Source organism: Biomphalaria glabrata, chromosome 7, assembly GCF_947242115.1.
Source record: "Biomphalaria glabrata chromosome 7, xgBioGlab47.1, whole genome shotgun sequence".
Classification (NCBI taxonomy): Eukaryota; Metazoa; Mollusca; class Gastropoda; family Planorbidae; genus Biomphalaria; species Biomphalaria glabrata.
In genome coordinates, this window is record NC_074717.1 from 29,162,919 (window position 1) to 29,188,850 (window position 25,932).

Here is a 25,932-nt window from a genome sequence, read left to right on the forward strand (position 1 = left end):
TAATTCCACACAGACGGGACGGATCTTGGTAAAAAAAAAAGTTGGGGGGTTGAGTGACTTACTACTTAACAAATCGTTATGGGAATAATTTTTGTGCAGATAACTCCGGCATCGCCGGTCCCAAGCCAGGATAAGAAAGAAGAAGGGTTTGGGGTGGGGCTATCGACCCTTTCCTGTAAAGCGTCAATTACTTCAGAAACAGAAAACTTTGAAAGTAGAGATAATTTTATATGTGTCGAGGACGGCCAATTCCCGATGACGGCGTTGAACCAAATCCGACAGGACGTCCAATGCCCGATGCGAGGTAAGCCTTTTGAAGCAAAACCTAATTGGCACATGAAACGTAAGGACCATACTAAAATGCGGTAAACTGACCCAAGTTTTAAAAGAATTCGATCATGCCCTTAACCGAATGGGCACTCGTCCCCTGAGTCAAATGGGGACCGAATGTTGTATCAGATTCGTCGGACATATCCGTAGACAAGACGGAACACGTTTGCCACAGGCAGAAATGGAAGCCGAAAAGAGAAAACAAGGCCGTATTACATGGCGTCGCAACTTCTTAGAAGATCTAAAATCTGTGGGACCAGCTATGAAGAAGCTGTGGAAGTCGTCTGGGAGCGATCTCAGCAGAGAAAGCTTGCCGCCCTAACAGCGCGGGAAAGTCTACGTCTTGGGGCAGATCGGTATCTTTGTAGTTCCCCTTACCAGTCACAACCCTACCCCGCCTGCGCCCCTGGCCACTGCTCATTAAACAATATGAAGAGGAGTAAAAACATTTTATAATTTGCCTTTTCAAATTGATTGATCGTGTTCGATAAACTAAAGAATGGTTGATGAAGTTTTAATATTGACAAAATGATTTTCCAAGTTTTTTTTGGCCATAAAATCAAACTGTATGGCGCTAGCGTATATCTACAACACTACATAATAAGTAACATACACATCTAGAAACTCGAATGTAAAAAAAAAATGTATATAAAAATACAGAACAAAAATGTTGGTAATGAATAATTTGAGAACATCTGTAAAACTTGGACCAAAGTGCACTTTTAGTAACGACTCAACTTTAGTTTGTGCTGGATTTTAAACGGCCACGGATTTTTATCTTAGCATCTAGTGGAGACTAGAAGACAAAAAAAAAAGAAAAAGAAATGGAACTAATTGAGCGCGTACTTCAATATGTGTTTCTATTCTTTTGTACACTGCTCGGTCTGATGGAGCCTGGAACTGCACAGAATTTCACATTTCGTAATGCTATATTTTGGTGTCATTTAACTTATAAGCGTCTTTCTAGTAGAGATAACGACTTTTTGGACTATGATTCTTTTCAGTACCGAAAATAGTTTGTTTTTTTCCACTATAAGACTTTGTCATAAACACAACAGAACGATACCAATGCTAAATAGTTGCAATATTATGGTCCAAGTTGTATGTTGACAATATACATCAATGTATCTATCTTTTACTTTAAAATAAATTTTTTTTTACAGCAACCAGCGTTTTAATTATTTTTTAAAATAATCATGTAAACATAGAAATATTCAACTAGATTTATCCAACTTTCTTTCTAACTTTCTTCTAACTTTGTTAAGAGAAAATCATAGATAATAGGCCTACATGTAACGACAGATTTCATTAATACGAATATTGTTTTAAAAAACTCATTTTAGCTCACTAATAGGCTCTATTCATCTACATTAAAAAAATAATTTAAAAAATGTTTTGTCTTGCAAAGTTGTGCTTTTTCTTAGTAATTTGATTAGATCTATATGCACACAGATCTAATCAAGACATAGTCTGCACATTTTTTTATGTAGGATATATAGGTTTAAGTATATACATTTTTTATTAAAAACAAAACCACCGACTTATGGCTGCCTGGTTGTGCGGCATGCGCTTGATTGTCGTTAGGACAACTCTATGGTCCCTGGTTCATGTCCTATCCGATGCCATCCCCCCACCCCCATAGTCCTGCGGGAGGTTTGGACTAGGAAGTAGATTAACTTCGAATCTGAAGGAACATCCGAGACATGTAAAGAAATTAATACACAAACAACATTCGAGATGAAATATCTAACTAGTTTAACAGGAACATTAGTCTAGATTGAAACTTTGGTTGGTGTAGGAAGGAACAATCTTTTTAAATGAACGTCCATAGTTGGAACTTTCAGTTGGATTATAGAGCTATCTACTGGACCTTTAAATAGAGGCATAAGTAATTTTATTTTTTATTTTTTTGCTTTCATTTGATAGCTAATAGTAGTCGATGTGATCCATTGATGTTGTATCGTTACGGCTCATGCAGAGTTTTGACTTGTGCTAGAAACGAGAGAATCCTACCTGGCAACTCGTACTGTGATATCTTTTCTCGGCCAGCTGGTCGGCGCTTAGTGCGGTGCATTTCTAATTTACGTAAGTTGATAGATGCGTTTTTTTTCCTTTATTTACGTTTTCAGTGTTAGTGAGAAAGTCTATATAATTGTTGATACTATAGTTGTTACTTGGTAGAAATCGGGCCTAATCCGAGTTTCTTTGTTAATTTGTGTAAACCACGATGATACTATGTGTTTGCAATCAGACTTTTAAAAATGCGATCTTACAACCCTCACTTAGCTATATAGGCATCATTTTTACTTTCACAATCTAGGCCTTTTTTACACTCATGTCCGTCAAGTTCGCCACGGCTAAAGATTTCTGCAAGATTCCGCCATGTTCTCAGAGTTTCTTCCTACTTGTTGATCTACTCTAATACTTAATATTGAAATAATTTAAACCTAGTTGAAATACAAGGTGTGCTTCAAATTGATAAATTAACTATTTACAAAAAGTTACATATGTAACTGTAACAGTGGAAAGTCTTTTATTTTGTGTGACGGCCATCTTTATCTATTTGCTAGCGTGTTGTGCGTATGGTGGAACGTGCAGGCAGATCTGTAACTCGACAGAAGAACGTTTCGCGTCAACCACAGAGTGCAACACGAGGGTTGGTTTCTGCTGCATTCCCAAAAACGTCCTCGTAGCCGGACCAGTGACCAACACGAGTTCTTCAACAGTGACTCAGCGTCAAGGAAGTGAGCAACAGCTTTTAGTAACCTATCACAATCATGACTATCAGCAATCATAATCTCATAGTAGCCTATTAGCTGTCATCATCTTTTTGTAATCTATCAGCAATCGTATTCACAGATAAACTATTAACAATCATAATCTTTTAGTAACATAGCTATCTTAATCATTGAGTAGATTATCATCAATTTTAATTATTGAGTAACCAACCTATCACCAATTTTATTCATTGATTAAGAGTAAGATGCGTTATTGATCCTTATTGGAAATTTGTTGTCACTACAAGACACTTTTCTCAAGTAAAACAATAAAATTCCACAATTTTTTGTTTGCGAACAGAATGAAAGCAATCACTGTTTAAACGTCAAGCTCCAGTGCGTGGAAGGTAAAGAAAAATATTCAATTGTATTTTCTCATTATGTCTTGTGTAGTGGCGGCTCTATTCAGTTGACTAGGACGTTCTCTAAGGTATGAGATTGGGTGTTGGGGAGGGCATGCAAGTTCATTTTATGCAGATAAATGAATGAGAACATGCTGTTCTGAAGAAAAAAAATTATACGCTCCTCCTCCGAGGTCGAAGATGAGTACAACCTCATTTCCTATAAACACGAAGAGGTCTGAGAAACCCGATATTCGCCTCTAGAAGAAAATGGAAGTTGGAAATGTGGCTTGCGCGTTGAAACATTTTTTCAGGTGACGGAGATTTGTGCTGCGTCAGGCTTACTCTCTAGTGGCCCCTTTCTGGCTTCCTCCAGTGGCAGAGTTTAACTGGAATTAGTTTGGCGTGCAGTAGTTTATCGTATGCTCTACACATTGACTACACTCCCTACATTGCTCATAGCGCTCCACGTTTGATAGGTGTCGCCTTGCAACATTGCATTTCAGATAGTATGGTACACATGACCAATACATTTTGATTTAAGGGGGAATGGTAGTTAAAATGCATATTAAAAAAAAACAAAAACTTAGCTATTTATGTTTTTGAATGTTTAATAGTAAAAGTCATGTTGCCTTTGATGCAGAAAATCGAGTTCAAATACATTTGTGTACATTTTTGAAGAAACAATATATTTATTTTTAAAACAATACTTGCAAGAGTCCAATGGAACTTTCCAAAATTATTCATACTAACACTTTGTTCAAAATATATTGATCAAAATTAAAATAAAAAGGAATTTTATTTTAGAATCTTTTTTTCGCATGCTTATAAAAATGTATTATAATTATTAGTTTTATATTGCATTGCAAAACCTTTTTTTTTAGTATTGAACCAAACTATACAAGATGTAGGTCTAAAATTGGAACATAATATGATATTTTAGACCTTTTCTAAACAAAAATAACTGATTTATTCACCGAACCCATTTAATACGCAAAAACAAAAATTCTAGCAAATAAAAAAAAATTTCAACAGTCTAAGCGATATAAACGTATCTTCTTTTAAAGCGATACCAAAGTCTCATGTCAAATATCTTTTTTTAAAAAAAAAACAACGTCTGGAACCTACAAGATAAGATGTTAAAAAATTATAAAAGTATAAACTTTGTGAAACAAGGTAAACGTTTACAAATATCCTCAAAATAGTTTTTAAAAAAGTCTTTTTTTTTTAAATGGAATATCAGAAAAACTACATTTGTTTGATGTTGAATGTAGATACTCATGATATAAATTAGTGCTAAGTATTTTTACACATTCGAGATATGCACTTGAAAGAATTAGTCTTCTTCGACAAACATAACTTAGTTCCACACGAACTCGTGTCACTTGTATATTGGTATGAAAAGTAATTATCTTCTTGTAATTATTCTAACACAGAGTCAACTATTAACAAATATCTTTGTTATTTTAGAAAACGATACAGTTTCACATGCTATAAAATATGAATAGTTTAATGTCCCCCTTTTACTATTGACCCACTCTCGTTGCTATGAAAACTTTATGAATGAGATTTTCTTGCTGAGCAATAATAAGTTCTGGTCTCTTTCTTTTTCTTTTTGCCTCTAAACTTTTGTCTTTTTTTAGATTTTGAAACAATAAATTTCTGACATGAATAACTGTAAGCCCAAGCTACCAAAATTAAACTAAGAGACTGTCAATGTTGTTCCTATTTCTACACGATTTCCCCCCCCCCCCTTTTTCAAAAAAAAAGTTTGTTTAGGGCACCATGCCTATATTCTAGAATGTTTGCTTTCCTTGGAATGTTTCGTCATGTCTGACACCTCTCAGGTAGGATGTCTGTTGTCAGCCGCTCATAAAACGGCATCAATTAGTCATCAACAGTGAGATCAAGCTGCTGCACTTACCCTTACAAGAGGATGGAGTTGGGTTGGGAGCCAAAACTGTAAAAAAAAAAAAACACCAAGAGACGTTTTCAAAAAGGGACAACCATCATGCTGTGGCTTTTCATCTGTAGAGTTCGCATTTTGTCATTTTGTTTTTTGCGGAGCTCCTCTGTGGTCGTTTATTTGCTGGACACTGTTTTCTTGTAATGGCGCTGGAGAAAATTGATTTTAACCTGCAACAATAGAGAAGAAATTATCAGTCACTTTCAGAATAGAAGAAATAAAAATACTAACCAGATTTTTTTAGTAGAATATAGTCTCCTGGGCTAAGTTACCAGCCTTTCGGCTACCAAGAGTCGTTTTAAAATTTCACTTCGTTTGACACAAGATGTCTCAGTGCCGTGTCATTTTGACATGGTTTGTGCATTTTTTATTGGGACACTGTACGGTGCCAGAGACTAAAGTTCATTGTAGGTCATGCAGTCTCCATCACTTACTAAAGTAGTATAGCCACAACACTTTTGCAGCGTTAACCTCCATCAGGTCAGAAGAAACAGAATGATTGTAAGACCAGTTTCTTGTACCAATCATCATGCCATGCCTTCCCTTTCTTTATAGGACCGGATATATTCTTGATAAGGCCCTAAGCTATTTGAGATATGGTAATCAACACAAGGCAATTTATTCCTTTGCTTTTCTTCAAATCTGTATTTGAGAGGCCGCCAGGCAATTGTTGCCACCATATGAAAATCAACAGCTAATACAGTGGTAGTTTCTATAATAACTCCAGCGCCATGCTTTGTTTTAATGTGTGGCCAAGAACTGTCCAAACTAAAGGTAATGTCAACAGTGTCTTCATCCCTTGTTGTTACTTGGTGATTCTTGTCCTCATCAGTGGCGCGTCTTGTCCTCATCAGTGGCGCGTCTTGTCCTCATCAGTGGCGCGTCAAAGTCTGTATTCAAATGTATGTATTTGATCGTGTCTCTCAGAACGTGCACCGATACCAATTCATGACTACTATCAGATCTTCGGCTCTGAACTTGTAGGAGAAGCATTTATTTCAATTAAAAAACAACACACGACTACGTTTGACAAAAACGGTAACACATTAACATCACAGGTGACGACCAACAAACTAGAGTGCGTTATAAAAACACGACTACAAATATTAACTCTAAATTCACTGATTACATTATATACTAACACTGAATACAAACACGATTACAAACACTAACAGTGAACACAAACACGATTACAAATACTAACAGTGAATACAAACACGATTACAAATACTAACAGTGAATACAAACACGATTACAAATACTTACACTGAATACACTCACAACGCAGTCCACAGATCTAAGTTCATGACTATTGGAGGTCACGATAAACTAAACAGTGTCAAGGACTCTCCATTGAACGTCACTGTTGCCAACTACAAAACAAAGGATTAATACTGTTTCAATGCCTGGCAGGGAATCCTCATATCGAATCTCCTGTATTACTTTTACTACTTAAATTCTAGTTAGTTGCCCATTTATTTTGACATGAGATGAAGGTGAGAGAGTGAAAGTCTAATGCTTTCACCATAATAAATTGTGTGTGTGTGTGTGCTACAAACGTAAGAGCTTAGAACATTTGTTTCGGCAGTTCTACAATTTTGCACACACATTTTCCTAAACTTTTTTAGAAACCTAGCTTATCAACACTAACTTTAGATTAGCTTATCAACACTAACTTTAGTTTAGCTTATCAACACTAACTTTAGTTTAGCTTATCAACACTAGCTTTAGTTTAGCTTATCAACACTAGCTTTAGTTTAGCTTATCAACACTAACTTTAGTTTAGCTTATCAACACTAGCTTTAGTTTAGCTTATCAACACTAACTTTAGTTTAGCTTATCAACACTAACTTTAGTTTAACTTATCAACACTAACTTTAGTTTAGCTTATCAACACTAACTTTAGTTTAGCTTATCAACACTAGCTTTAGTTTAACTTATCAACACTAACTTTAGTTTAACTTATCAACACTAACTTTAGTTTAACTTATCAACACTAACTTTAGTTTAGCTTATCAACACTAACTTTAGTTTAGCTTATCAACACTAGCTTGAGTTTAGCTTATCAACACTAACTTTAGTTTAGCTTATCAACACTAACTTTAGTTTAGCTTATCAACACTAACTTTAGTTTAGCTTATCAACACTAGCTTTAGTTTAGCTTCTCAACACTAGCTTTAGTTTAGCTTATCAACACTAGCTTGAGTTTAGCTTATCAACACTAACCTTAGTTTAGCTTATCAACACTAGCTTGAGTTTAGCTTATCAACACTACCTTTAGTTTAGCTTATCAACACTAGCTTGAGTTTAGCTTATCAACACTAACTTTAGTTTAGCTTATCAACACTAACTTTAGTTTAGCTTATCAACACTAGCTTTAGTTTAGCTTATCAACACTAGCTTGAGTTTAGCTTATCAACACTAACTTTAGTTTAGCTTATCAACACTAACTTTAGTTTAGCTTATCAACACTAACTTTAGTTTAGCTTATCAACACTAGCTTTAGTTTAGCTTCTCAAAACTAGCTTTAGTTTAGCTTATCAACACTAGCTTGAGTTTAGCTTATCAACACTAACTTTAGTTTAGCTTATCAACACTAACTTTAGTTTAGCTTATCAACACTAACTTTAGTTTAGCTTATCAACACTAGCTTTAGTTTAGCTTCTCAACACTAGCTTTAGTTTAGCTTATCAACACTAGCTTGAGTTTAGCTTATCAACACTAACTTTAGTTTAGCTTATCAACACTAGCTTGAGTTTAGCTTATCAACACTAGCTTAAGTTTAGCTTATCAACACTAACTTTAGTTTAGCTTATCAACACTAGCTTGAGTTTAACTTATCAACACTAGCTTGAGTTTAGCTTATCAACACTAACTTTAGTTTAGCTTATCAACACTAGCTTGAGTTTAGCTTATCAACACTAGCTTGAGTTTAGCTTATCAACACTAACTTTAGTTTAGCTTATCAACACTAGCTTGAGTTTAGCTTATCAACACTAGCTTGAGTTTAGCTTATCAACACTAACTTTAGTTTAGCTTATCAACACTAACTTTAGTTTAGCTTATCAACACTAGCTTTAGTTTAGCTTATCAACACTAACTTTAGTTTAGCTTATCAACACTAGCTTTAGTTTAGCTTATCAACACTAGCTTATCAACACTACCTTATCAACACTACCTTATCAACACTAACTTTAGTTTAGCTTATCAACACTAACTTTAGTTTAGCTTATCAACACTAGCTTTAGTTTAGCTTATCAACACTAACTTTAGTTTAACTTATCAACACTAACTTTAGTTTAGCTTATCAACACTAGCTTTAGTTTAACTTATCAACACTAACTTTAGTTTAGCTTATCAACACTACCTTATCAACACTACCTTATCAACACTAACTTTAGTTTAACTTATCAACACTAGCTTTAGTTTAGCTTATCAACACTAGCTTATCAACACTACCTTATCAACACTACCTTTTCAACACTACCTTATCAACACTAACTTTAGTTTAGCTTAACAATTCTAACTTTAGTTTAGCTTATCAACACTAACTTTAGTTTAGCTTATCAACACTAACTTTAGTTTAGCTTATCAACACTAACTTTAGTTTAGCTTATCAACACTAACTTTAGTTTAACTTATCAACACTAGCTTTAGTTTAGCTTATCAACACTAACTTTAGTTTAGCTTATCAACACTAACTTTAGTTTAACTTATCAACACTAACTTTAGTTTAACTTATCAACACTAACTTTAGTTTAACTTATCAACACTAGCTTTAGTTTAACTCATCAACACTAACTTTAGTTTAACTTATCAACACTAACTTTAGTTTAACTTATCAACACTAACTTTAGTTTAGCTTATCAACACTAACTTTAGTTTAACTTATCAACACTAACTTTAGTTTAATTATCAACACTAACTTAAGTTTAACTTATCAACACTAACTTTAGTTTAACTTATCAACACTAACTTTAGTTTAACTTATCAAACTAACTTTAGTTTAACTTATCAACACTAACTTTAGTTTAGCTTATCAACACTAACTTTAGTTTAGCTTATCAACACTAACTTTAGTTTAACTTATCAACACTAGCTTTAGTTAAGCTTATCAACACTAGCTTTAGCTTAGCTTATCAACACTAACTTTAGTTTAACTTATCAACACTAGCTTTAGTTTAGCTTATCATTACTAGCTTGAGTTTAGCTTATCAACACTAACTTTAGTTTAACTTATCAACACAAACTTTAGTTTAACTTATCAACACTAGCTTATCAACACTAGCTTGAGTTTAACTTATCAACACTAACTTTAGTTTAACTTATCAACACTAACTTTAGTTTAACTTATCAACACTAACTTTAGTTTAACTTATCAACACTAACTTTAGTTTAGCTTATCAACACTAACTTTAGTTTAGCTTATCAACACTAGCTTTAGTTTAGCTTATCAACACTAACTTTAGTTTAGCTTATCAACACTAGCTTTAGTTTAGCTTATCAACACTAGCTTTAGTTTAACTTATCAACACTAGCTTATTAACACTAACTTTAGTTTAACTTATCAACACTAACTTTAGTTTAACTTATCAACACTAGCTTTAGTTTAACTTATCAACACTAACTTTAGTTTAACTTATCAACACTAACTTTAGTTTAACTTATCAACACTAACTTTAGTTTAACTTATCAACACTAACTTTAGTTTAACTTATCAACACTAACTTTAGTTTAACTTATCAACACTAACTTTAGTTTAACTTATCAACACTAACTTTAGTTTAACTTATCAACACTAACTTTAGTTTAGCTTATCAACACTAACTTTAGTTTAGCTTATCAACACTAACTTTAGTTTAACTTATCAACACTAGCTTTAGTTTAGCTTATCAACACTAGCTTGAGTTTAGCTTATCAACACTAACTTTAGTTTAACTTATCAACACTAACTTTAGTTTAACTTATCAACACTAGCTTATCAACACTAGCTTGAGTTTAACTTATCAACACTAACTTTAGTTTAACTTATCAACACTAGCTTTAGTTTAACTTATCAACACTAACTTTAGTTTAACTTATCAACACTAACTTTAGTTTAACTTATCAACACTAACTTTAGTTTAACTTATCAACACTAACTTTAGTTTAACTTATCAACACTAACTTTAGTTTAACTTATCAACACTAACTTTAGTTTAACTTATCAACACTAACTTTAGTTTAGCTTATCAACACTAACTTTAGTTTAGCTTATCAACACTAACTTTAGTTTAGCTTATCAACACTAACTTTAGTTTAACTTATCAACACTAGCTTTAGTTTAGCTTATCAACACTAGCTTGAGTTTAGCTTATCAACACTAACTTTAGTTTAACTTATCAACACTAGCTTTAGTTTAGCTTATCAACACTAGCTTGAGTTTAGCTTATCAACACTAACTTTAGTTTAACTTATCAACACTAACTTTAGTTTAACTTATCAACACTAGCTTATCAACACTAGCTTGAGTTTAACTTATCAACACTAACTTTAGTTTAACTTATCAACACTAACTTTAGTTTAACTTATCAACACTAACTTTAGTTTAACTTATCAACACTAACTTTAGTTTAACTTATCAACACTAACTTTAGTTTAACTTATCAACACTAGCTTATCAACACTAGCTTGAGTTTTTACACCGGATACACCAAAACAGCGTTGCTATTTATAGTTTTTCAGCCATATATGAAAATCTCCAATTCAGTTGAACCATTCTAGTGACCATTTCATTTCATAACTTAAAAAAATATAAATCTTTATAACAACTTTAAAATTGTATCTATTGTTGTTTTATTTTTAACCAGATCTAGAGTGTGGCATCAACAATGCTGTGGCGCCTCGTATTGTGGGAGGAACTGTCTCCAGACCCTCAGATTGGCCCTGGATGGTTCGATTTGTTTTCAGGCAGTCCCCAAGGAACATCTGCGCTGGTGTCCTCGTGGATGACGACACTGTGGTCACTGTGGCTCATTGTGTGAATGGGTAGGTCAAAAAGACCATATATTAATGACTGTTTCATTGAACTCGAGTTTGGACAGTGGATATGATGAAGTCAAAGATTGTCCACTTTTTCTGTTATTTTCACATTCATGGAGTCACCGTTTTCTTGTTCTTCCACTTGAAAGAAAACAATTTGTTTTGTTTTAGCTAAACTGAACTAGTAAATTTTGTGTGTGTTAGGTCGTACGTTAGCAAAGTGGCAAGGGAAGTGGTTTATTGATGCCGATGTCTATACGTGATCTCATCTGTTTTTGTTTGCTGTTCTTACGTGATCTCATCTGTTTTTGTTTGCTGTTTTTACCAGGTCTCGACAGCATTTGTTTTGATGTTCTAACGTGATCTCAACTGCGTTTGTTTGCTGCCTCATGCGTGATCTCTTCTGCTTCTTTTTTTTTTTATTTTCCCGAGTGGGTTGATGTTTAGTTTTTTCTGCAGGCTGGCACTAGGATATCCTTTCACCTTTGGCCTTCAGGGGCTAATAGGATCCTCATGATACTTATCTTCTATATTGTAATTTCTGTTTTATTTTACACCATTGCTCGTTCTTTAAACAGCCAGCGCTTAAGGTTTTAAGACTTAGCTATACAGTAAGAAAGGCAAAGTAAGATTGAAAAAAGTCTTCATATATAAAACAATAGCGTAGTCATAGAGAATTTATTTCTACACTGAACTGGTGAACAGAAAACAAGCCTTAATTTGTATAACATATACTAGTACTTTTGTACGGTGTATGTGACCTAGTTTAGTTTAGAGATTATGTTAGTTTTGTAGATAAATACATTGTGCTTTATATTCAGCGACGGTAAAAGTAGTGACGTAGTCAGACAGACGAATGACGTTGCAGAATAGGAGTACACGAAAGAATATGGCTAGGGCTGATAGAAAGAAGGATATTGCTAGGGACTATAGAAAGAAGAATATTGCTAGAGACTATAGAGAGAAGAATATTGCTAGAGACTATAGAGAGAAGGATATTGCTAGAGACTATAGAGAGAAGGATATTGCTAGAGACTATAGAGAGAAGGATATTGCTAGAGACTATAGAGAGAAGGATATAGCTAGAGACTGTTAAGTAAACGATGGATAGTGAGACGATCATCCCCATCTGTAAATAAATACCAGCTAAATTCTTCATCTGTCTTGATCCACGATATATTATTGTTAGTTGTAATAACCCTTGGCTAGTATGAACTCGCGCAGTAGAATAAGTGAAGTAGTGTTTTAGTTAGACAACACACAACATCCAAGTCAGGACACTAGTGTATGTGGCCATTGTGGGGAGGTAATTTGGCAAGGTCATAACACGAGGAGTCTGTCTCGGCAAATCAGTCCATTCTTTTTATTCGTTCTATCCTGTTCTTTTACGGATGTTGTCTGTCTGCAGACTTATATGTATTTGTATATATAATAGTTTTTGATCCGATTTTTTTTTCTTTACATGTGCAACTTTGATTCAATTATATTAGCACATTTTCCCAAACAAGAAAATAAATTTATTTCCCTTGTTCTACCGACTTATAGTAGAAAACAAACAACAACAATAACTTTACCCATTTACATTTTATGAACAACTTGTTTGATGTCTTAACAAAATACAAACTAAACTTAATAGATTTGCTGCCAATCAAATGGACGTCATAGTGGGTGACCATGACATTGGCAGAGTGGATCCAGGAGAAGAACTGGTGCCGGTCAGTGGCCTTGAGATCAGCCGAAACTACGTACCAGGCACACGAGGTAAGTACTGGTGGATCATTGTCACGTGGTGTACGACGTCAAGGTACCAAGAGAACTGTAAACAGTAAGTGTATTTACACATGTCATTCTAGAAGTTTCGAGTTTCTACACGGAAGAGATATAATCTAAGGGAAGAGATTGTATTTGGTTTCCAGTAGAAAACATCAGTCTGTTCAGTGTATACGTTTCAAGTATCATGTTATACCTTCTAACGGGAATTAAATATTGACTATGAATTATAATGATGATAATCGATGATGACTGGGATTTTGAGTTTCGAATTTTTTAGGGCATCCCTGAGTCCACCCAACTCTAATGGGTTGGCCGGACTTAAGTTTGGGAAAGTAAATACGGTTGGTCGTTGTGCTGGCCACATGACTGACAACACGCTCGTTAACCGTTGGTCATAGAAACAGATGACCTAAAGGGGAAACAATATAGTGTATAATGTATAATGTATACAATGTTTTCATGGTTTGTACTCGATGATATAGTGTATAATGTATATAATGTTTTCATGGTTTGTACTCGAGGATATAGTGTATAATGCACTAGCGGATCCAGAACTTTAGAGTGGGGGGGGGCGATTTTTTTTCCAAACCCTAACCCTAACGCCCAGTAAACCCTAACCCTATGCATAAACGTGTGTACAGAACACACACACACATATATATATATATATATATATATATATATATATATATATATATATATATATATATATATATATATATATATATATATATATATGAGAATTTTAAAAAGCAGCATTTCTCAACCTTCGGCGAAAAAGTGGGGCAACGCTATAAGGTTCCCTAGTGGGGTTTGGGGCAAAGCCCGACAACAAAAGCGTTTTCTTGCATTCTTCACTGCAGAAACGCATTCTCCTGACATCTACAGCTCATTATTCATTAATGAAGTTCGGGGCGAAGCCCCGACGACAAAAGCATTTTCTTCTATTCTTCACTACAGAAACGCATTCTCCTGACATCTACGCTTATTATTCATCAATGGAGTTCGGGGCGAAGCCCCGACGCTAAAAGCATTTTCTTGTATTCTTTACTGCAGAAACGCATTCTCCTGACATCTACGCTTATTATTCATCAATGGAGTTCGGGGCGAAGCCCCGACGACAAAAAGGTTTTCTTGCATTCTTCACTGCAGAAACGCATTTTCCTGACATCTACAGCTCATTATTCATCAATGGAGTTCGGGGCGAAGCCCGAAAGGACAAAAGCGTTTTCTTGCATTCTTCACTGCAGAAAAGCATTTTCCTGACATCTACAGCTCATTATTCATCAATGGAGTTCGGGGCGAAGCCCCGACGCCAAAAGCGTTTTCTGGCATTTTTCACTGCAGAAACGCATTCTCCTGACCTAAAGCTCATTATTCATACTATTAAAAAAAAGGACCTTTTGAATAATATTGTACTTGATAGATATTCTAATATGAATTTATAGGCCCTTAATACATTGCAAATAAAACCGATTTGTTCCTTGAAAAAATAAGATACCCCACATATTTAGATTTTGGCTTTGAGGATCGACGCCGAAAAAAAATTATTCGATAGATAATATTCAATAACATTGTAGTATAAGTTGTGAGTTATAGACCCAAATTTATTTAACTAGAAAAATATCAGATTGAGTAAAGGTTGGGAAAAGGCGACTATAAATGTATTTTTTTCGGTTTAGAACTCATCTCAATCATGATTCTTATACTGAAAAATTTCGTTTGAATTCGAACTTTTCCAATGCAAAGTCTTTCTTAAAAATAATTATGATAAATTCATGTGAAATTACATAAACTCTGGAAATGGGAGGGGCAGTAGAATGAAAACGATTAATCCTCGCTCCTTTAATAATTTCTGCTAAAGATTGCATTTGGCATTAAAGAATAAAAAAAAAAGTAGGGCGACTCGATATTTAATTTATAGTATATATAAATTATATTAGTGGCAGATTTTTTACATTTTGTAATTTCTAAACTAGAATACTAAAAGAAAAAGTATTGGTTTGTCTGATGGGGGAAATGCAATTGCATATATCGCCCTTCCCACCTGGTGCAACCTTTTTTCATTTAAATTTACTAATGATAAAATTTGAGATTAGAGTATGGTACGACATAATATACAATGGGTTCACATATCAATACGTAGTTTATATTATATAGATATTCAACTAACTTTGTTCACAAACTATGATTCTTCATAAAAATAGGACCGCCCCCCTTCCCCACTCAGAGGGCTAGAGTGGGAAGGGCAGTACATGCAATCGCCCTCCCCCCAACCCCACCGAATCGACCAAGATACCAGAAAGGGAGCGACATAATATAAAATTTATAGATTAATTCAACTAATTTTGTTCACAAACTATGATTTCTCCATAAAAGTAGGACCGCCCCCCCCACTCAAATGGTTTAGGTGGGAAGGGCAGTAGAGGTATTCGCCCCCCCCCCCCACCCCAAACGGTAAACAGGGAACGACATAATATAAAGATCGGTTAAAATATCAATAACAAGTTTTAATCATATAGATATTTAATTGATTCTGTTAGCAAGCTGTGATTTCTACAAATAAATTGGACCGCCCCCCCCCACTCGAAAGTGTATGGGGGGGGGCGGGATTGATACCATTGCCCCCTCCCGACCCCACCAAATCGGTCAACATACTAGAGGAGGGGGCGAAAAAATAAAAAAATAGGTTGAAATATAAATAATTAGTATATATTATTAACATAAGTAATAAATTTGTATACAAATTGTGAGAATTATATACTAAAATTCGTCCGCCCATCGCGTATTAAATAAAAGTGTGCTGGTTGTTGATCCCGTTAGGTTGGAGGGTGCCTGACATGTAAATAAGTTTGTTTTCGATCTGCGCGATGGGCACTAACACTACGGTCTCCCCTTTCCCATTCATCTTTGCCTGACATCTCCGCCCCCTTCCGTTTTCCCGCGCTTTTACACCAGCGTAGCTCATTTCTTTTCTGCCTCGATAGAGAACAACATCGGACAGATAAGATTACTTAAGACTATTTTGTGTTAATTGTTTTTTCATTTTTTGTTTGTTTTGTAGCTGATGAAGGCCTCGTGGCCCAAACGTCCTTTGTTTTACTTGGTCCGGCAGGGTTACATATATGCATGTTTTTCGTATTTTCTATACAGTCGTTTACCCCGGCAGCAGTAAATCTTTGTTTTTTTTGAGTCTTTGGACATTAGGTCATCAGATTTAACTTGATGCTTTGGACATTAGGTCATCAGATTTAACTTGATACTTTGGACATTAGGTCATCAGATTTAACTTGATACTTTGGACATTAGGTCCTCAGTTTGAACGTTATATAATATAAAGTCATAGTAACCAGCCAATTCCTTTGTAACAGTCAGTCAGTCTTAGTTATCGGCATAGATCAAGTTGTAATCCGTTAATCAGACATAAATCTACTTTACACACAATGTGAACGTTAAGAAATCGAGGCTGTTGAATATAGTAGACGAGACTAAGACCTTAATTAAATAGGTTCCTAAGTACCATGATAGTAGTATTCAAAGTGATTGTTGTCAACAAGTTTACTGACATAAATTAAAGTGAAGAAAAACAAACAAACGATGTGATAACTTGAGCACTGATTCTTGCCTCAGGCTTCAGGAAATTCACCCACTTTGATATTTCCATTGACTTTCGTCCTAGTGGTGCTGTGAGTCCACTTTTCCCGGTTAGCAGCTGTTCTTAGCAGGATATCAAGAAAGTGGACGGTCCATTCTTTTGCATTGTCCAGCCAGTTTTTCTTTGAACGACCTTCGTGCTCTCTCCACTGTACCTTGAAGGATGACTTTTGACAATGAGATATGTCTTACAATATGACCCAACCATGTCCAGACTTAGGATTGGCCACACCTACATCACGCACTCTTTTGTACTGAAGAGAGAGGAGCCCCCACTTTGCGAGTACTGTGACTCTCGCCTCACCGTGGAACATATCCTCGTTGATTGCCCCAGATACCAGGATGTCAGGGCGAAACATTTTAGAGCCACTAATCTAAAAACACTATTTAATAATGTCGACCCTGGGAAGGTACTGGGCTTTATTCGGGAAGTGGGGCTATCTACGAAGATCTGATTTCTGAATTTGTGAACATGCACTATTTACATTAGATTTTTACCAAATATTTAAATTTTTACTACCTTTACTATTTTAACTGTGAATAGACCTTAATTTTAATTATATGACTGTATAGAATCTGGCCCTTGTTGTTTAGAGAGAGAGTAGTCCTTAAGGGACTGCAGGCACGACATGGCCTAAATTGTGCCGATGTGCCTCAAATCAACAAATCAAATCAAATACAATATGACCGAACCAGCTCAGCTTTCGTCTCTTTACAGTTTTGAGTTCTTCCTTTTTTTTTTTGTCAGTCAGAATGTTGACTGTAACTGAGTGTCTCCTTTTCCTGGTATGTGATACCCAGCTATTTCCTGGTATGTGAGACGCAGCTATTTCCTGGTATGTGATACCCAGCTATTTCCTGGTATGTGATACCCAGCTATTTCCTGGTATGTGATACCCAGCTATTTCCTGGTATGTGATGCCCAGCTGTTTCCTGGTATGTGATACCCAGCTATTTCCTGGTATGTGATACCCAGCTATTTCCTGGTATGTGATGCCCAGCTATTTCCTGGTATGTGATGCCCAGCTATTTACTGGTATGTGATGCCCAGCTATTTCCTGGTATGTGATGCCCAGGTATTTCCTGGTATGTGATGCCCAGCTATTTCCTGGTATGTGATGCCCAGCTATTTCCTGGTATGTGATGCCCAGCTATTTCCTGGTATGTGATGCCCAGCTATTTCCTGGTATGTGATGCCCAGCTATTTCCTGGTATGTGATGCCCAGCTATTTCCTGGTATGTGATGCCCAGCTATTTCCTGGTATGTGATGCCCAGCTATTTCCTGGTATGTGATGCCCAGCTATTTCCTGGTATGTGATGCCCAGCTATTTCCTGGTATGTGATACCCAGCTATTTCCTGGTAGTATTTGCTCTCAAGTTTTGAATATTTCTTTCCGTACATTACTGGTACTAGGAAATAGATTTAACGAGATCTACTATGAAGAGAGAACAATAATCTATATATATATATAATTAAGAATAGTTCGACTTTCACAATCGACAATTTTCGAGATTTAAAAAAAGCGAAAAAAAAGAATTTTGAAGAAAAAAAAAGTTGTTCAATAGTTGTTTTTTTTTTAAAGTGGTTTAAAATGAAAACAAAAAAAATATACTCTCCCCGGCGGGGAATCGAACCCCGGTCTCCCGCGTGACAGGCGGGGATACTTACCACTATACTACCGAGGAGATGTCTATATGTGTGAAAACAAAGGTACAAATGTCTATTTGTGTAAAACAAAGGTACTTATGTTATAAAGAGATCAAAATGGAAACACCGCTGCTATAAAAATAAACAAACAAAAAGTATGACCCGAAAGAGTTGCAATCAACGATGCACAAGGTTCTCCCATACAGCGGAGCGAGCATTGCTGGTACAAGGCATTTTATATTCTCCCCCTCAGGAACAACACAAAGTATAACAGGCCTAAATAATAAATTAATAAATGTTGTCCTACCTCAACTATCATGTTATACCTTCTAATTTGAATTTAATAACTCAATTTGAATTATAATGTATATTATATAGTGGGTGCGCACAACCTTTTCATGCAATGGGTTGCCTGAATCAGCCAGAAAAAAAAACAACGACTTTGCAAAGTTTAAGTCACTATAATTAACATGCAGTAGCCTACAGATAGCTCGGTAAGCTGGCTGGTTTACCAGTGATGGGCACTCTTTTAGGGGGGAGCAAGCCAAAAAACTGAAAGGAAATAGTATATTGTTATATTTTTAATATATTTTTAAAAAATTAAACCAATGCTTATATAGGCTATAGCCTACTAATGCGTGTTACGAATCTCCAAGTGTTTTGAAAAATATAGGCCTGAGCTTGTCATAATGCTGCGGCGTAGCTATTCTTAAGAGTGAAGTTAAGAGACCCCTCTTCTGATTTTTTGATAACTATGTCTAAAAAATAATTCGATTATTATATCAACATTTAGTATAGGCCTACAACATGCATAGGAAGCAACTCAAATGGAATAGACGACAGAGGGTTAAACGTACGATACATAAAATATGTTAACCCTTTAAGTCCTACATCTTTAAAAGCCCGAAACAATGGCCATCACCGATAGTGATAAGCGGGCCCAATTAGTAGCAATTGGTCAAATCGGCCTATTATGATGCAGATCCAGTTACAGACACAAATGAAATTAATGGTCATGGCTATTCACAAAGTGGACACAATTATAGACTACACACTCTAGATCAGTGTTTCCCAAACTTTTTCTTTAATTAACGGAACATTTTGCACATTCAGAATATTTAGCGGAACACTTTGCTTATATTTTAAAAGTGAGATTACTTCACGTGTTGGCCTACTAGTTAATTATTCTAATAGTTCGTGGACACACCTCTTTAGGCCTGGTGGAACACTAGGGTTCAGCGGAACACAGTTTGGAAAACACTGCTCTAGATCTATATGTAATATGTGCTATTCTTTCACCAGGAAACGACTTTGCTATTGTCAAGTTGGCCAGGAAAATTCGTTTCACTACGACTAAACAACCCGCCTGTTTGCCTGATCCCAGAATCCCTATTCTTCCAGACAACAATCCCAACTCTCAATGCTTTGTGGCTGGCTGGGGTGTGGACGAAAGTGGACGAGGTCAGTTCATAGAGTTGTTTCATAATCCTTCCTTCCTTGGCACCCATATTCACCAGTAAAATTTCTAACAAGACAAAGACCGTAGAAATTTGATTTTACAGTAATAAAAAGCGTAAACCTTTAAAAATTCACAGTTTTTCAAAACTTTCTATATTATGTAGCAAAAGGCTAGTTATAGTTATCGACTATATATAGGAATCTTCGAGACCTGATGTAGTTAATTTGCAAAGAAAACAAAATAATTTACTAATATGCAGAAATACGGGAAAGTGAGCATTTTAAAATTTTCTAGCATGAAGGCGAATCCATTAAAAGTCCGAAAATATGAGCTAAGAATGTTAATAAAGCATATAGAAATGTTTGTAGGGCTACACTGTTCAGCACTTTCTAGAATCAAATCTCTAAGCTCGATTGTAGCTCAAAGGAATTCTTAAATTATTATTGTTGGCAACCTTGATCTTAGACTATAGCGTCCTTGACATTGTTAGTTGTGTCTATTTGACAATCTCTCCCAGCTTCTTGTCATTTCTTATGTTGTTTCATATATCGCCACCACCGCTTTTTTCTTTATCTTACTGTTGTGTGGCTTATAGTAGGCTACTTCAACTGGATCTTCAACACCAAAGTAGGACATAATTATCTTCTTTGTTGAAGTAACGTTCTGTACTTATAAGAAAAGTGTAATCGAGCAGAGTTTTAGTGTGACAATCCCTAATACATAATAAGGTTTGATCATTTTAATCTTTAAATACATGTAAAAATAATCGTTCTTTCCCATAGTAAGTTCCCAGCTTAGATCTGCTCCAGTGCAGTTGATGAACCTGAGTACCTGCAACACAATACTGAATTCACTTGGCGGGAACGTCACTCATGTTCCATCAGATATGATCTGCACGGATACGTCAGCAACAAGGACCGATGCTTGTCTGGTGGGTGACTTGATGTAGCGATTGATTGATGGATGGATGAATGGATTGTTGAATCATTGAGCCGAAATCGATTCTTTTGAATAGTGTCTTGTAGTAACAGGTAAAAAAGTATGTTTTGGTATTCAATCTTGTCAATACATGAAGATTTACTGTTGCAAAGATATAGTATAAAGAAATCCAATGAACATGCTGGACCAGAAAAAAAAAGAGCATTTGGACCACGAAACCTTCACCAGTTACAATTAAAGAAACAAACTAAACAATGAATATAAATTAGGCTTACAGTCCCATGTTGTGACTATCGAGGAAGAAAGGAAATCTCCATTAGAGGCTGGCTGAAGCATCAAATTAAAATACAAGACAGACACAAAGGCGCAGAAAGAAATGAAAAAGTTCAAATACTGAAAATAAAGGGGGATTAAAAAAAGAATGCGCTAAAAACAATACACTATATTTAAAAATAGAAAGAAAGATTTAACGATACCTAGCTGGCCACAAGTGTTCAAGTTTTTATTTCATGCTTTTCAAGTACTCTATGTGACCAGTGACCACCACCAGCGGCACGGATACCATCAAGCAGATATAAAAATTTCTGCCAAATGCACTTCAGGATTTCACCGTCCGCTGTGTTGATTGCAGATGTTATTCGATCTTTCATGTCATTGGTTTCTATTGGCAACGATGGCACAAACCCTTTGTCTTTAGCATACCAATCATGAGAAAGTCGCACGCAGTGACAAGCCAAGAGCAGGGAGAGCAAGGTCTTCTAGTACCTCGCCAACCTTTGATCCCCCGCGTTTGGATTGGATGAGCAGAAGGTAGAAAAATCTACAGCGAAAAATCTGAAAGATACAAACATGCAGGGCCGCCGCCAGGGTTGTGGCCGCCTGCGTGCGAAATTTTAAAATGCCGCCCCCCCCCCTTTTTTTTTTTCTAGAAAAAAAATTCATTAAGACTGAGCTGGACACTGTTCCAAAAGTGGCATTGGATTAGAATCTATTTTTATAGGCCATTTTATTTTTCCCTTTATATTCGCACTGTTGTTGTACCCCTCAAGTACAACTATGAATCATGAATCTTGCACTAGGAACAATTTCGGATATACGTACTCACAGAACTCTAACATCTTGATGTTGTTTTTTTTTGATAAACTTTAAAAATCTTATCTCGCTCTGACTACTAGCTCTTGTATTTGCGAGGATGAATTTTGGAGAGATGTGCATTGGTCGAGAGGCCAAGTGCGCTTGAACTTGGCTTGGCTTTGCTACCTAGAAGGGGGCTCGAGGTTCGACACCCGACTCGGGCAGAGTTGTGTTTACTGAGCGCCTAAAGGCAGCACGGAAAACCAACTCCTAGATACCCCCTCCCCCACACTGGTCCACAAATGAGATTGGACCAAAAGCGCCCTGAGCATGCTATAAGCATGAAAGTAGCGCTACATAAAAGCTATAATAATAATCATCTGACATACACGGATTCAGAGGTGCCTATAAATTTATCCAAAAAATGAATCAACTTAGCGCTGAATATTTTTCTTGAGTTTAAAGAAAGTAAATAATCCTAAGTACAAGTCACTTAAACAATGACTTGTAAGTAAAAAAAAAGGTAAGGCAGTGTTTCTCACATACCCGGGTGGAGACTCCCTAGCTGACATTTTCGTTTAAGCCCACAATAGAAGTTAGAGCCCAGAGGAGCGATGTAGGCCTCGACAGTGAGGCCCTTGAGTTTTTAAAGAATATAATAAAAAAGAAAAGAAACTTGGTCATAATTTTGTAGGTTTTATTTTTCCTTCATATTAATTGAACACTGTGTATAGACTCCAAAGTGACGTCATGAAAGTTCACTAAAACGTTGTTGTGTTGTTTTTGTTTCGGACATTGCCTACATCATTTTTAAGTGTTGTAAAAAGTTATTCCTGGAGATAGAATTGAAGATGCGGCAGGTTTCCGCTCAAGTCGGCAACGGGTCTGAACCTTTTTTGCCGTCCCCCCCTCCTTGTTGTTGGTCGTTTGTTGGCTTGTAGCTCCAAACAGCTAGTACAACTGATCCGATGAAGGCGTTTTATACTTTTTAATAAATAAACTTTGAATAACTTCAACAAACTCAATTTATAATTGTTATTATTCACGATTTAACTTGAGATGAAATATAGATCTAAGAGTAATGAAACAAACTGATATTTAAATACAATCTAGCTCTCAAAAAAGATAAAGTCTTTATTCTTTCATGCCTTAAGATCGTCTCACATTTGTACTAGGTAAATTGATTTCATCGTCACTGTGTAACAACCAATCAATCACTTAACCTCTTCTCACCAACGCTTAGGAAACACACACACTCCATAACACACTCCATAACACCACTTTTGTCAGGACGTTGCGCTCTCCCCCTCCATATGAGAGGAACTAACCCCCCCCCCCCCCCCCACTAATGAAAATGTTTTTTTTAAATTACCAGTAATAGATCTACTCACAGAGCGGGCCATTGGACTCAAAACAAAAATTACAAACAACCCGCGAAAATGTAATGCCAGAAATGAGTAGCGCTTTTGGAAAGAACCCGTGGGAATCCCTCGGCCGCTGTTATATTTTATTTGTTCTAGTTTTCAAAATAATTTCTTATGTACGAATTTCGTTTATATTTTCAAAGAAAATTGGAATAATTAGAATTTATTTAAAATATTTAATATTTTGTTATTTAATAATTTATTTATTTTGTAGAAAGCTAAACACATTTGTGTTTTTCTTTTTCAGTTTGATGATGGTGGAGCTCTGACTTGCCGTGATGCAAATAGCCGCTTCACTTTGCTTGGTCTAGTTTCTGAGTATACCTGTGGCAGTCTTCCAGCCGTCTATACAAGAGTAGACAATTACACTTCTGCTGTTTTGAACCGATTATAGAAAACTGGGAAAAAATCACAATGTATTTTGTATATTGTATAGTACATTTGTATTATCTCCCCTTACGGGTACCTAGAATAGCTCAACTGCCTCAATATAAAAAATGATAAATATGTTTCAAGTTTATGTACACAATCCATGATGATATTTGTTAAGTATTTAAGCACACTTTTATTACCATATTTGTTTAAGTATCTAAGCACAGTTTCAGTGATGACATTTATCTAGTGCTGAAGCACACATTTATTACTAATAAAATTTGTTAGATGCTTAAGCACACTTTTAATGATGATATTTGTTGGCTGTATCTGAGCACTTTTTTAGTGGCCACCGATAGGGGAAAAGACGCTATTAGTTTTGTGTGGTTTGTCTGTCCGTCTGTCCATCCCGTTTAGATCTCGTAAACTACAAAAGATAGGGAAAATCCGACATCATAATATTTTAGACCATTCAAAATTTGATACAACGGCTATTTTTTTCTTTTATGAAAACGAAAAATCTAATTTCTAAAATCAAGTATGCAAGCAGTTATTTCATAAAAGTACACCATTTTTACAACTATTCACAATTAATAGTAACAAACAAGGGAGCTGACTATTTACCCAACAAATACAGACATTTTGCCAAATTTTTTGTTTTATTGTCATACTAACTACTACATTTATGCTACAAAAAATGTTTCATGTTATTTTTAAAGAGACAAAAATCTATTTAATATGCATATAAGTGGAACATAATGTAAAACAACAATAAGTAGTTTTTCATATTATCTTGTGAACTGCGGTATGCTTCATACATAGACGAAACTCTTAACTAAAGGAATTCTTTTTTTTTACGGAAATGTTTTTTTTCTCTTGAGGCTTTGAATAAGAGATTGACCCTTTACAAAACAGTTAGACCAATTAGATAAATCATTATACGACATCAGTTAGGCCAGGTTCACATCTAACTTCACCTTCACCTATCCTTTAGTCTGCTGGATCGTTGGGGCACCACACAAGATGTCAACCTTCTTTCTCCATTCTTCTCTGTCATTAGCCTTTGATAGAATTTCATTCTGATATTCTTTCTGAAAATATTGAAACCTGCCTGGGTGGACCACCAAGGCCGAAAGTGATGATATTGTTTTGAAAGTTTCCTGAGAGATTTTCATGCGCGAACCCCCCCCCCCCTTATTTTTAGGCGGTATACTAGATCTAATAATAGACACATTGTGAATTTATAGGCGGCATACTATATCTAATAATAGGAACATTGTGAATTTATAGGCGGCATACTAGATCTAATAATAGACACATTGTGAATTTATAGGCGGCATACTATATCTAATAATAGGAACATTGTGAATTTATAGGCGGCATACTAGATGTAATAATAAGCACATTATGAATTTGCAAAGGTTTGAGGACCGTAAATATATTGACTTTTTACAAAATCCAGTTTAAACTGGTATTTACATGACTCCTGAAGTTTTTATTTGGGCTTTGCACATACCAATATGTTCCTGCATTTTTATTCAAATATAATGCATGCAAATAGGCCTACTCAAATGTAATACATAAACTTGAAAGTAATGGGTACAATAAATAATTGTTTGAAGTTTAAACCAAATTAGGGAATTCGTGAGGGTGAGGAAGAAACAGCGCAAACAATTATTCAAGGGGACTAACCCAACAAATTAAGCCATATCTGTGAATACTGAAGTAATAGTTTCCTTGTTGCTATTAAACAAAATAATGAATGAATTAATGAATTACAATAGTCTAATTGGTTAATTTTTTTTTATTTATGTCTGTCTATGCCAATGAATAATTGTGCGAAGTTGCAGCTTGATTCAAGAATGGGTGTGGGAAAAATAACATGTACATACTTTTTACCAGACAGACAGACTGACGAGTGAGTTGATATAAGCTTTGTAAAAAATAAAAGGCTAGATTTGTAACTAGAAAAACATAAAAATTACTTTAAAAAAATAAAAACAAAGCTTATACGAAATGTAATTGTATCAATTATTTTGGATCAGTCATAGTCATGGCTCACACCTCCTTATGACATATGACTATAGAAGTTACGCATTGTTTGTTTCAAACCTACTTTAAAGTGGAAACATATAAAGGGGACTAATTCAGTT

General features: G+C 35.3%; 1 protein-coding gene and 1 non-coding gene across 2 annotated transcripts; one reads left to right on the top strand and one right to left on the bottom strand.

The window, feature by feature from the left end:
• Positions 1–1,105: 1,105 nt before the first annotated feature.
• LOC106070779 (chymotrypsin-like elastase family member 2A) lies at positions 1,106–25,554 on the top strand. The gene is made up of 8 exons (XM_056035475.1): positions 1,106–1,251; positions 2,257–2,415; positions 2,901–3,074; positions 11,264–11,441; positions 13,072–13,196; positions 19,814–19,972; positions 20,753–20,901; positions 23,655–25,554. Exons 1-8 carry the CDS (start codon positions 1,155–1,157, stop codon positions 23,799–23,801), a joined length of 1,188 nt encoding a protein of 395 aa, XP_055891450.1. The 5' UTR covers positions 1,106–1,154; the 3' UTR covers positions 23,802–25,554.
• Trnad-guc (transfer RNA aspartic acid (anticodon GUC)) lies at positions 18,478–18,549 on the bottom strand. The gene has a single exon. It is a non-coding gene; the product is annotated as a tRNA-Asp (tRNA).
• Positions 25,555–25,932: the final 378 nt, after the last annotated feature.

Coding starts and splice junctions, on each gene's coding strand:
- LOC106070779 (XM_056035475.1), top strand. CDS start 1,155: ATGGAACTAATTGAGCGCGTACTTCAATATGTGTTTCTATTCTTTTGT. Junction 1,252..2,256: donor TGCACAGAATTTCACATTTC/GTAATGCTATAT, acceptor TTCATTTGATAG/CTAATAGTAGTCGATGTGAT. Junction 2,416..2,900: donor GCGGTGCATTTCTAATTTAC/GTAAGTTGATAG, acceptor TCTATTTGCTAG/CGTGTTGTGCGTATGGTGGA.